Consider the following 13,082-nt stretch of genomic DNA (forward strand, 5'->3'; position numbering starts at 1 on the left):
GCAGCTGGTCCCTTGCATTTCTCTCAAGCTCTACCATCACCTGTACTCCTCATTGGCTTCCTACTTACCGAGGAAGGGTCGGAGGCATAATCCAGACTCCCCCAAATTTCACCTCATGTAGTAATCGCTATGGCCCCTCAGGAACACCCCATTCTTTCGTCATATGTGGTCTGATCCCTGATCTTGAGTTGTCTTCGTGGCTCTGGACCCAGTAAGACACCAGACTCACGTGTGCCCTGGAGCTGAAATGAGGGTAGACCTCCACAGTGCTCCAGAGAAGAAAGACAATGAGGCAGGGCAATGTGTTTCCTTCATTCACTGGTGTTTTTGGGAACTCCTCCCAGCTTTTGTCTTTGTCCCCAGGAGTCCTTTGGCTTCAGAGAGCTCATTCCTCAGGCGTCTTGGCTGCTAAGTGACCCCCTCACAAGCTTCCAGGAAACTGCCTTCCTGGCCCCAAACCTTCCAGCCTTCCTTTCATTCTTTGGTCATCTTGAAATCATAGTGTTCACTTTCTTTTTCCTGGAAATGGTTATACTGCCCAGAAAGCAAGCACATAGAGAAGTTAAGTTTCACTTTTGCTTTCTGCAAATGTATCTGTTACCCATCCCTCAGCTCCCGCCTATCCATATCTAGTATCGGCATTTCCTTCTCCCGCCTATCCATATCTAGTATCGGCATTTTCTTCTCTCTGGACACCTGGGCTCATTGCTCCAGACCCCACGGAGGCTCTCTCCAGCCACTGATCTCCTTGCTGTTTTCCTGAGGGAGGGCAGATCCCTGCAGCTGTTGGTGGCTGTGTGGGGACTGCAGTGAGCAACAGACTCAGCATTTTCCACTCTTTTGGTGGAAACATCGGCTTTGGTTATTTACAGCAGAAGCTCTTTGGGGCTGGTGAGTGAGAAAAGCCTTTGCCTTCACAGTGACCCGAGTTTCAGCTTTGTGGGCAGAGGGCAGAGCTGGCTTGACTAAGTAGCGAGTCATGTCACCATCTTTTCACAGAAGGGAGTTGTGGGTCTGGAGCTGCCGTTTGGTGGTGCTGGGAGAGTTGTGAAAAAGTTTGGGCCGAGCAGAATGTTTATGGGAAACCATGCAGTACTCACTGTAAAACAGCTTCCTGTTCTGAGTCTCGTGCTTCACTGCCAGGGAGCTATTGGCACAACTCTGTGAGTTTTTCATAATTAGCAAAAATCTAAGTAATGTTTTAACATCGGTACATGAGTAAAACCTGTTTGCTGAGGTCTGATAATGTCTGTCCTTCTCCATAAGAAGGCATCCTTTTCCATTTTCATACATTTCACAGAATACACCTGAGAGTAAATGTGTCTGTTTTTGAAGATGCTCAAAGATCTCTGCTCAGTCTAACACTCACATTATATCATTAGTAATCAGAAATAAACTAATTCTTCTTCCCGTTCCTGCTCCTTCTCCCTGCTCCTCCTCCTCCTGGCTTTCCTCCTCCCTTTCCTTCCCCTCTGTGTCCTCTTTCTTCTTTGTTCTGGGATTGAATCTCGGTCTTCACACATGCTAGGCAAGAGCTCTACCACTAAACCAGTCCCAGCCCTTTTATTGTTTATATCTTTAATTTTTTTAAAAAATGTACGTGTGTGTGTGTTTGTGCGTGGTGTGTGCATTTGTGTATGTGTGTTTGTGTGTGTGTGCATTTGAGTGCATGTGTTTGTGTGTGTGGTGTCACACAAGTGCTATGTGTAGAGGTCAGAGGACAATTCTGGGGCATCAGACTTGCCTTCTCCCTTATGGGAACTGGGTCTCTCTTGCTTCTGTGCCTGGGCTGTGTACTCTAGGGAGCTGACCCGTGGCCTCCATGCTTCATTCTCCCTTGGCTGTCAGCTCAAAGTAGGAGTGCAGTGGCTACCGATGTGAATCATCATAGCTGGCCTCTCATGTGGGTTCCAGGGATCACAGGTTGTCAGACTTGCTCGACAAGTGGTTTTACCCACTGACCCATCTTCCTGGCCCTGTTTTTACTTTTCATGATCAATAAAATGATTTTATTTTTGTTGCTGACAGCATGCGCTCGATAAGGCAATTAATTGTGTCATTGTTTGGTTTTTTAAAATATTACTTAAATATGCATTAAAGTAGGTTTACATTTAAGAATTTTTATATTAAAATTTTCTGCAAACAAGATCCTTTCTTAATACATTTTCCTATATTGTTTCATACCTAAACAATCTACAAACCTATAAAACTATCAACTCTAATGACCTAGAAGTCGATGTACATTTTGTAGTTAGAGAAGGGCATCCACTTTGGTTTTATAAATTATGTGCAGTGTCCACACTGTTTACCATCAATCAAATGCTGATCACATATTGTTGTCTCCCAACATGGTCTGCTGAGAGTGACTCTTTTCTTGGTAGAGACAACATGTGGTTTTAAAACCATGAAAATGGCCAAAGCCAATTTTTTTAAGGCAAGATTTTACTATGTTATCAATGTAGCCGCGGCTAGCCTTGAACTCACAGTTCTTGTTTCAGGTGCCCCCCAAGTACCTAGTGCACTTATGTTACTTAGCCAAAGCTGATGTTTGTTTAAAAACAGCAGAGAAGGTGACTATTTAAATATTCTGTCTTATTAAAACCTCAAGATAACAAAATGCTACACAGAAAGTGAATGCTTCTATCATCATTTAAAGATTTGTTTATTTTTATTTTATGTGTTTAAATGTTTTGCGTGTGCACATGTGTGTACACCATGGGTGTGCCTGGTGCCATCAGAAAAGGGCATTGGAGCCTTGGAACCAGAATTACGGAGTGTGGGTGCTCTGGAGGAGCAGCAGGTGCTCCTAGTGGCTGATCCAGCTCCCCAGATCCCTCTATCATCATTTAAATGATATCAGCTAAAACAAAATTTAAGAATCAATAAAACAGATTAAAACTACATTAGCCTTGCAAAGCAAAACCCACTGGGATTCTGTTATAGAGGCAGAGCTCAACCACTACCATTCTGGAGTTTCCAGAATTTATTTTTGAAAAATCACTTTGATGAGTTATGGCTTACAGGTAGAAATAACTACACTGTTATTTTAGAAAGGCATACTTAAATTCCCAATGCACACTTCATTAGTTTTTGTTTACTGAACTGGAATTTATTACTTTTTCAGAAAATATGGCATATCTTTTAAAATATACATATTAGTGATTAAATAACCATTCAAGAGTTATTAGGTTAAAAAGAAAAAGAAAGAAAGGAAGGAAGGAAGAAAGAAAGAAAGGGAGAGAGAAAGAAAAACAGTGTCTTCAGGACACAACAGAACTGACTGTGAACTCTGATTGTGAACACATGAACTCTCAGAGTCTATGGCAGCACATACATGCTGCAAAGGTCCTGCCCAGGTCCAAGCCAGTCGGGCTCCCAGCACTGAGATGCGGAAGTAAACGTGAGCTCCCATCCTCAACCAAGAAGCTGTCTGCAATTAACAAGCACTTGCAAAGGAAAAATTAATTTCTCCAAGGGGGTCTCACTGGGTATACAAACTATTTTCAAGGGCAGGCTGCATGCCCTGCAGTAGATGGCCAACACAGAATAAAGGTTTATTTGGGGAGGTTTTTTGTTTGTTTGTTCTTTCCCTTGAGACAGGGTTTCTCTGTGTAGTTTTGCGCCTTTCTTGGAACTCACTCTGTAGACCAGGCTGGCCTTGAACTCACAGAAATCAGCCTGACTCTTCCTTTAGAGTGCTGGGATTAAAGGCATGTGCCACCACCACCCGGCTTATTTGGGGAGTTTTTTTGTTCTGTTTGTTTGTTTGTTTTATTACATATTGCTTTATTTGGGCTTTTTTCTTTTTTTAACCTTTCTGGTCTCTTGATTATATATTGTGATTTACAATTTTAAGTTTCTATGGTGTGTGTGTGTGTGTGCATTTCTCATTCTCTTTCTTAGTTTCTTTTTGTTTGTTTGTTTGTTAGTTTGTACATTTTAAAAAACCCTTGTCTTTTTAATTTACCTGTCTGTTTTCTTAGAGGAGAATCAGAGAAGGAATGGAGCTGGAGGGGCAGGGAAGTGGGAAAGATCTGGGAGGAGATGAGGGAGAGGAAACTCTGATCAGGATACAGTATATGGAAATAACTTTATTTTCAATAAAAATTATTAGGTAAGCATTCTGTGTACTTTTATATAATGAACATAAAAAGGAATATTACATGTTGAATATTTCACTTTGCTCATTTATTCTGTAGGTCTTTTATGGGTGTAAAGCTTAGAAAGAAAAACTTCCTTAAAATTCTCATTAGATTCGGATGGTTCAAACCACAAGTAACACTAAGCTCAACTCTGACATTACCTTTAAAGTAGAAGTTTTATTTCTTAATTTAATGATCTGGTTTACAGCAGTTAACTAAGTCACATTTTTTTTTGTTTTGTTTTGTTTTTTGTTTTTTGTTTTTTTTTTTTAAGAAAGTATTTTCTGTTGAAGCTCAGAGTGGAAGAAATGTTTTCTGTGTGCTCATGCCTTGAAAAATAAGATTGTGGAGCATAAAGAGAAATGGATAAAATTCACAAGTAGTTCCTGGCATCCTGCCAGCTTTCAGTCCAATGCAGCAAAGTCCACAGCTGTCATGTGGGAACATTTCAGGACTGAATTTTACGATGGAAGTGTTAACAAGTCATATCTGCTGTCCTAACTAGGAGGTTCCACTAACTTCAGGCACGGCAGAGGCGTTTATCTGGCAGACAGGCTGTCGCTATGAATGAGGAACACGTAACACTCGGGAGCAAGGCATAGGGGCCAGTAAGAACACAGTAATAAGACCTACTAGAGACACATCTCTTAGTTCTCTCTGCCATCCACTTTCCACCGACCTACACAGCTACAGCTTTATAATTCCTCCAAGAAGGAAACATCTCCCACACTATTGCACGAAGTAATTTCACTGCACATTCTATACTGCAGTGAGACCTTCAGCTTCTCTTGCAGAGCTTGGCCTGTCTCAGCGGGATGTCTTTGGAAGGCCAGCTTCTCCTGCTTCCCCAGCTTCTGGGTCCACTCCTTGTTCCTAAAGTTGTATATGGAGTTCGTGTGTGTAAGCCAATGTTCAAAATCTGGGCTCTCTCACCTTATTTAGATTTGCTTCAGTGGCGGTGGCCATGGTGAGGCCACTTCTCACCAAGAAGCAGTCCCAGAGAGGCAGGAGAAGGGCCTGGCCTGGAGTCAAGACCTTCCTTTGTCCTGGGCAAAGGGACAACTTGCTTACGTCAGGCAAGCCCCTGCCTGCAGCCTAAGGGTGGCTTGATTTGTACTTTTTAAATTTTGCAGTAGTCTTCCTGATTTGCTCAAGCTGCTCATGAACTCACTTTGGAGCCCAGGCAGGTCTTGAACTTGCCATCCTCCTGCCTCAGTTTCCTGACTAGTCAGGATTATAGGCCACAATAAAATTAATATGTTCATTTTATTTTGTTTTGTCCGAAAGTTAAAAGCATGTCTTTCTTCTCTTGATCATTGTTTCTGAAGGATCTGTGTGAGGCAGGAGACACTTGTTCTCCATTAGATGAACCCTTCATTCCTGTCTTAAGGACACTAATGTATTTGAGTGTATTTGAGGTTTGCTAATTGTGCAATTTGATCACTGGCCATTGCATACTTGTGTGGAAATATCACTAGTTTCCACTCATAAATATGGGCAGTTTTTAATGGGGCAATTGAAATAACAAAAATTTATTCCCTTCAAGTATTGGAAGCCAGAAATCCAAAATTATTTCAAAATTAAATGTGCAGTTGAGTCCATCTGGATGATGCAAAGTATTGACCCCACCTGAAAATTATCAGTCACGACAGCCAACTCACTTTTGCTGTATAAATTATATGTTCACAGACTCTGGGGTTATGATGTGGACATCTTTGGGATCATGATTTTGACACTGCAAGGAGGGCTACCCTCTTCTGAATTGGAGATGCAGAAAATGACAAGATAGAAAATTGGTGTGTTTTCTTCAGGGGTGACACCTAAACTCACCAGGAGTATAAATGAGTTACAGAGACATGAATCTGTCCGTGAGGATAGGAGTGGCCTCCAGGGGCCACTGTGTCCTGAGGGGTGAGTTTTTGTTTTACCACTTCACTCTCCTTACCTGTCTGGTCTTTCTCCTTTCTCACAGATCTTCTACAGTAACAACCATGGATCAGTTCATCTCAGCCTTCCTGAAGGATCCGTCAGTAAAGAATTGCCAACAACTGGCTGTGGAATTCTTGCCTCACTACTCTACATTAATCAGTAAGGCAGGAGGCATGCTCTCTCCAGAAACTCTCAGCTATCTTCAAAAAGCCCTCCAGGAGGGAAAGCTGACGGATATGGTGAGCCAGATTCAGGAAGCACTAACTGCTGCAGAAAATGCTTCCCTGGAGATCGCTGTCATTGGGGAGTCTGGGGCTGGCAAGTCCAGTTTCATAAATGCCCTGCGAGGGCTGAGCCATGAAGCAGAGGGGTCAGCTGGTGTAGGAATTGTGGAGACCACTATGAATAAAACCCCCTATCAACACCCAAAATATCCCAAAGTGATGTTCTGGGACCTGCCTGGGACTGGGACTCCCAATTTCCTCCCAGACACTTATCTAGAAAAAGTGGGATTTGCTAACTATGACTTCTTCATCATCATATCTTCCTCTCGGTTCAGCCTTAATGATGCTATCCTGGCCCAGAAAATCAAGGATGTGGGGAAGAAATTCTACTTTGTTCGAACCAAGGTGGACAGTGACATATATAACGAAGAGAAAACCAAACCCAAAACCTTCAAAAAGGAAAAGGTCCTTCAGCAGATCCGAGACTACTGTCTGGCTAACCTTATCGGCGCTGGAGTGTCTGAACCCCACATCTTCTTGATCTCCAACTTTGATCTGGCTGACTTTGATTTCCCAAAGCTGGAGGAAACTCTGCTGCAGGAGCTCCCTGGGCACAAGCGCCATACATTTGCACTGCTGTTGCCCACTATCTCTGATGCTTCCGTCGAGATGAAGAGACGTTTTCTCAAGGAGAAGATCTGGCTGGAGGCCTTGAGGTCAGCAGCTGTGTCTTTCATCCCCTTCGCGACCTTCTTGAGTGGCTTCGATTTGCCTCAGCAACAACAGTGCTTGAAGGAGTACCGAAACTACTTTGGCTTGGACGACAAATCGATTGAAGAGATTGCTGACAAGCTCAGCAAGTCCGTGGAAGACATCAGGGGCTGCCTCAAGTGCTTGGATTTCTGGTCCCTTGTAAAGGATGACAGCATGGCAGTGAAAGCCGCAAAGTGTGCTGAATCTTTTTATGCCGTGAAAGGAGGTCCTGAGTCTTCTGTCATCCAGGGTGTGAAAGTCTACTTCCTACGCTTAAAATTCCTTGACACGGTGGCTGATGATGCTAGGCGTCTCTTGAACAAGTTATAAACAGTAAATATTGCCTAACTAAACAGTAAATGAATTTAAGGGCTTGTGTGTTTCAAGTTGGGACGGGGGGTTTCCTTCCTCCAGACTCCCAGGCCAGCTCTTCCCTAAGGTGCACAGATGTCTGTCCCGTGGAGGAAGTCCATTGCTTGCCTTTAGAGGTCACTCCCATGTTGGAATTCTTGTTTGACCCTAGCTTGTTTTCTGCGTTTATTGATTTATCATGCTTGATCTCCAGCAGTAACACACCCCCTGCTTTCAACTATTCTGTGCTAAGAGAGAACCTGTTGCTGATCCACTTATACTGGAAAACACACACACACACACACACACACACACACACACACACACACACACACCAAAGCAAAACAAAAAACCAGTTTGTAATAGCAAAATGAGAATTATACATTACCATTTCCCAGTTCTTTCCCAGTTATCATCTCAGCACCCTCCTCATCAAAATAAAGGATGTTCTATAAATATGAGGACACTATTAAATGCTTAATAAAATGTTTGCAGTGGGAAAATGCAACATGATCAGGAGGTGGTCACAAGATAAAGTAGTGAAGTAGGAGCTGAAGGGACACTAGCCCAATTAGCACACTCAAAGGGACGCTAGCCCACTCGAGCATGTGGCTCTGGCAGGCCTTCCCCTTCTCTCCCACTCCTTCTGCCTTGCTAAAAACTGTTAGATTACATTCTAAAGCTAGCCACTAAGGTCTATTCTCTTATTTGACCACTTCCTCCTCCTGAGGCTGACTGCCAAGGTCCAGCTATCGAAATGTTGAAGTCCAGCAATCAAAAGCCCCCTTTGGATCACCTAATTAACATGCCCAATTAAAATTAAACACCTCGTCCTAACATGAGGTTTCCCGTTTTAACTTTATAAACAGCCATTTGCTTATGTGCGGCATCTGTCCCCTCTCTATCCAGAGGCGGTCCTTTGTCCCTCTGAGACAAATACCCTGTCCCCTTTCCCTTGTTCCCGTCCCCTTCTCCCTCATCCCCTACCTTCTTTACTACCACATCCTAGCCCATTCTAACACAGCTTTTTTTCTTAAAAATTACACTTGAAAAGTCATTTGCTGCTGTTTTTCTGCATGAGTAAGAAGGCTGCCACTTTAACTTTTCTTCCCAGTTCAATAAAGGATCTCTCTGAGACAACAAGTGTTTGTGTTTAATCTGGGGTCCGGGAGGAAGCCCCCACTGTGTGCAGGGTTGGATTGGAGTGTTGTCTTCTTCTGGAGAAGACCCAGGAAAGATCATGACATGTAAGAGATTGGGATTGCGAACACTGGGTGTGTCTGTAGCTAGGAGCCCTGCACACTAATGTAAGAACAGGTATGGCTGATTGCAGGAACAGCAGAAATCTGATAGAGACTAAGGGATGGGGGGTCAGGGGATGGAAAGGGTGTGGAGAGGGTCCTGGAGTCATTTCAAAGAAGGCCTTGCTAGGACTTTGTTTCTTCCTTAAGGGAGGCAGAAGGCAGGCTGGGTAGAGGAACAGGCTGGCATGGTGCCCCCAGAAGAGGGTCCCTGGTGTCTACTGAAGCATGCTTGTGGGGAGACCAGGGCGTCACCTGGACGGCTCTCTGTATTCATCCCAGATGAGGTCACAGTGGTCGGGAGATAGTGATAAAAAACAAAGTGTCTGCTGGGGGAGTAAACATGGAATATAAAGTAGTAGCAATGGCAGCCGAGAGGCTGGGAGGAAGGATTGTGTGGGTGACGCCTGTGTGACCTGGAGGGCAGCATCACCCCTACCTGACATGGAGGGGAATGGAAGGAGCTGAAGCAAGGAGAGGAATCTGAGGTTCAACTGCATTCACAGAGTCGGAATCTTCCTAGACATACATACCGGAAGGAGGTGTTGTGTAGATAGTCTGATAATTGAGGTGGCGGGGAGGGATCCTGGAAGATCTAGGATGGGTTGAGCTAACCAAATGGGTGAGTGGATACAGCAGGATCAGCGTCTGGACACTCCACAGACACCTCAACTTTCAGGTCTCATTATGGAGAGATTATACTGGACTTATGCACTTACTGTTTCATTTTCTTAACAGCTGGTAATTCATTGATTTTTTTTTTTAAGTCTTTCTTTTGCCTTTGGGATGAAGTGTCTTCTCAAGTGCCACTGTCCTTCCTTCATGGTTTAAGGCTCATATTGCAAGTTCATTAACAAATCCCATCTTGAGGCTGAAGTTTTGGTGGTAAGTGTCACAGAACCTTGACTAGGACCCATCCTTTCTTTTTCCTTGGCCTGAGATGTGGCCACAGTGTCTCCACTTCAAGGCAACCATCCTGGAGCAACTCCCAACAAAGTGGTGGAGAAGCACATGGCTGTCAAGTGCTCTCCTTCCGGAAGGTGTGAAAGGGTTGGGTTTGGGGTGTTTGTAATGAAACACTTAGAAGAAGCCCTTAGGAGGTGTCATCTAGGGGTTTGGGTGTGGTACACCCGGTTTTCACCTCAGGGTCTCTGACTGGGCATCAGAAGGGGCTTTGAAACTTCAGTTAGAAAGGACTAGTGAGACTGCTCAGCAAGAAAAGGGCTTTTGCCACACAGACTTGCTGGAGACCTGAAATCGAACTCCTGAACCCATGTAAAGGAGGAAAGAGAGAATCAACTCCACAGGATTGTTCTCTGACATTCATACACGCTATGGCATAACCACCCTCCTCCACAAAACACATTCACAAACAACAACAACCAGAGCGATAAATACAAAAATTAAAAAGACCAATTAGATGACAGTGAACCTGTGCCTGCTGCAACCTGACAAATGTAAAGATAAGAATTAGGTTACCTAGCTGAGAGTGGACACAATCAAAAAAAGCCAGAAGGGAAAGCTTGCTGGAGTGAAGTGAGGAGGTGTGTAGTCCATGTGTCCTATCTGACTCACATACAAGAGAGAGAGCTGGTGAGGAGTCATCTCAAGTCCCTTCCTGAGGCATTCTGGGAAGGCTAGCTTCAAATGTGATGTGCGTATGAGAAAAAATTGCTATTAGTCTTGCTGGCTCTCTCATACGTGGAGCCCAGATTTAAAACGATGTGTTTGTGTGTCTACGAGTGTGTGTGTGTGTGTGTGTGTGTGTGTGTGTGTGTGTGTGTGTGTGTATGTGTGTGTGTGTTTATACGTGAAGATGTGTAGGTCATGAAACCAGAAAGGGGATCGTGAAAGGGGAAGAGATCTTATGGATAGTGGGAACCAGAGATGGTAGTGGAATACACCCAAAACAAAAGCAGAACTGCAAACTAGCTAGGGAAAGAGAGGGAACTGGATGTGGGGAAGGGGTCAGGGGGGATGGCAAGCGGGGAGGAAAATGAATGTGCACAAAGTTTAATGACGTGTATGGAGGGGCTGTAATTCAGCCCTTACTTTGTACACTAGTCTAAAGCATTGATTAAAATTAACCTTCCTTGTTTTTAATGCCTCTGCTTCCAACTCACCAGATCCACTAGAGAATGTCAAAAGTGTTCCTGAAATGAAGCACACGAAACCCATTTCAACTTATCTTCCACCAGCCCCTCCCAGGCCAACACCCAGAGGCCTCTCACTTTTCCATTAGAAATCATTCCCACTCCCCCACCTACCTACTCTCTGCCAAATGTTAAACACAGGCTGGCCAACTTCCTTGTTATAGCAAGCTCTGAGTAAATAGCCCGTGTTTGCTTTCACTTTTGATGTTGTTTATTTCTACAGGTCAAAAAGGAAGCTAGGAACCGAATGAAGATGAATCACATAACAGCAAAATGCATGGGCCGCAGCTGAAGTTGGCCTGATAGAAGTGTACAGCTTCAAATATCTGTATTAACAATACCAGATAGGGTGGACTTGATAAAGAGTCGTGATTTTTTTTTTAAAAGATTTATTTATTTATTATGTATACAGTGTTCTGCCTGCATGTATGACTGCAGGCCAGAAGAGGGCACCAGATCTCATTACAGATGGTTGTGAGCCACCACGTGGTTGCTAGGAAATGAATTCAGGACCTCTGGAAGAGCAGCTAGTGCTCTTAACCTCTGAGCCATCTCTCCAGCCCAGCCATTATGTTTTATAAGACCTCAAACCAACAACCTATTCCAACCCCATTAAGAAACTCAAAACAGAAAAGCAAACACAGAGAAAGTGGGGAAATAAAGATCTGAACAGACAGAAAATATTGGCAAAAACTAGCCAAAGTTGGTTCTAGGGGGGAAATTAATATAATTTACAAATCATTAGCTAAAGTCTAGCTAGACTAATCCAAAGAAAGACATACATGACTAAAATAGGAGATGGATGGGGCAGGCATCTGTAGAAATAAATGAATTCTAAAGATCTGTGGAAGTCTTTGCTCAACAAATAAGCCAACATAGATGAAATAATAAAACTCCTAGAAATATACATGATGAAAGATGAAGACTTAATAGAAATCTGAAGAGTCTGTACCAAGTAAATACTCTGAATAAATGCTTTTAAATCTTCTCGCAGAAAAGTCCAATATATGGATATCAGTTCTACACTATATGTTCACTAACTAGAAAAAAAAGAGCTGGAATAATGTTTCTATAAGGAAATGATAAATATCTGAGAAACTAGGTATGTTTAAGCAGATTTAGACACACCATACACATGCATTGAAAGATTACATGATACCCTGTTAATTTTTGTTTTCTTATATTAGAAGTGCTTTGTGAGTATGTGTGGTACATGCAAATGTTTGTGTATTTGGAGGCCTCTTGGGTTGCCCATGGAAGTGAGGGAGCATCTCTCAGGAAGGCTATTGCCAAGGCATGTCCTGAGCCTCTAAGTCTACTTGTGGGAGCTTCATCATTGAATGAGTCTTGAGGAACTCATTCAATACTCCCAGGATCAGACGGAGATCCTTGGCGTCGGACCGAGAGCCAGGTCTCCTCCTGCACTTATCAGCAATCACTGCAGGGAGACCTCTGAGTCCCTGCAGAGCCCAAGGCAGTAGTGCTGTCGCCATCACTGGAGCATGAACCCTTTGCTGGGCCTTCCACTGTCAGCGTGAAGGGTTGGATACTGTCTCCTTGGCAGCTCCTAGTTGATTTGCCCTCTGTACCAGATGGGGGCTTAGCCAAAGTCTCTAAACCTTCCACATTCATGGACTCTCGAGACCACAGTCACTGTTCACAGCCAGCCTTAGCCGACCATTGTCTCCCCACATTGCTGTCTTTGTGAATGACAGTGACTGATTGCAATTACTGATTAGCTGCTGTTAGTGACAGTTGCTGATTGCAAAGATGCTGTTCATTTTATGTGTATAATTCTCAGGTGACTACTCAGCTCCACACACTGAAGTAACCAAATGAACAGGACGCAGAGGCTTCTGGGCATGAAGGAGAGCCCAAGAATTGACCTGCCCAGGTCACCTTATGTGTGAGTCTCCACCTCTATGGGCATCTGATTGCTGCCGCAATGGGTGCTCACTGTCTCAGGACTCCCAGGCAGCTATTGGTGGCAACTATTAGTCTGTCATGAGGACATCCTCAGGTATACCTTTGACAGCTTCCCCACTCCAGTTCCCTCTTCTTCAGTTTATCCTGGACAGGCTCCCATCTTTTGAAGAGTTCTTAGGTGGAGGAGAGAGGAATTAAGAAACGATAGAAAGAGAGACCTAGACGATGAGAAGAAAGACAGAAACACAGGATAGCTTCGGGAAGGCCTGAGTCAATAACTGACAGCAGCTTCCTTTATGCACA

At 43.7% G+C, this 13,082-nt stretch overlaps 1 protein-coding gene across 1 annotated transcript; it reads left to right on the forward strand.

Annotated features, from left to right (window-relative positions):
- The first annotated feature begins 675 nt into the window (after positions 1 to 675).
- Positions 676 to 7,700, forward strand: LOC131915986 (interferon-gamma-inducible GTPase 10-like). Its single transcript, XM_059269291.1, has 2 exons — positions 676 to 891; positions 6,115 to 7,700. Exon 2 carries the CDS (start codon positions 6,134 to 6,136, stop codon positions 7,376 to 7,378), a length of 1,245 nt encoding a protein of 414 aa, XP_059125274.1. The 5' UTR covers positions 676 to 891; positions 6,115 to 6,133; the 3' UTR covers positions 7,379 to 7,700.
- Positions 7,701 to 13,082: the final 5,382 nt, after the last annotated feature.

The sequence above is a fragment of the Peromyscus eremicus genome, chromosome 8a (assembly GCF_949786415.1).
Source record: "Peromyscus eremicus chromosome 8a, PerEre_H2_v1, whole genome shotgun sequence".
In the NCBI taxonomy this organism is placed as follows: Eukaryota; Metazoa; Chordata; class Mammalia; order Rodentia; family Cricetidae; genus Peromyscus; species Peromyscus eremicus.

Bases quoted from the DNA above. Each gene is read 5' to 3' on its own strand.
- LOC131915986 (XM_059269291.1), top strand. From the start codon at position 6,134: ATGGATCAGTTCATCTCAGCCTTCCTGAAGGATCCGTCAGTAAAGAAT.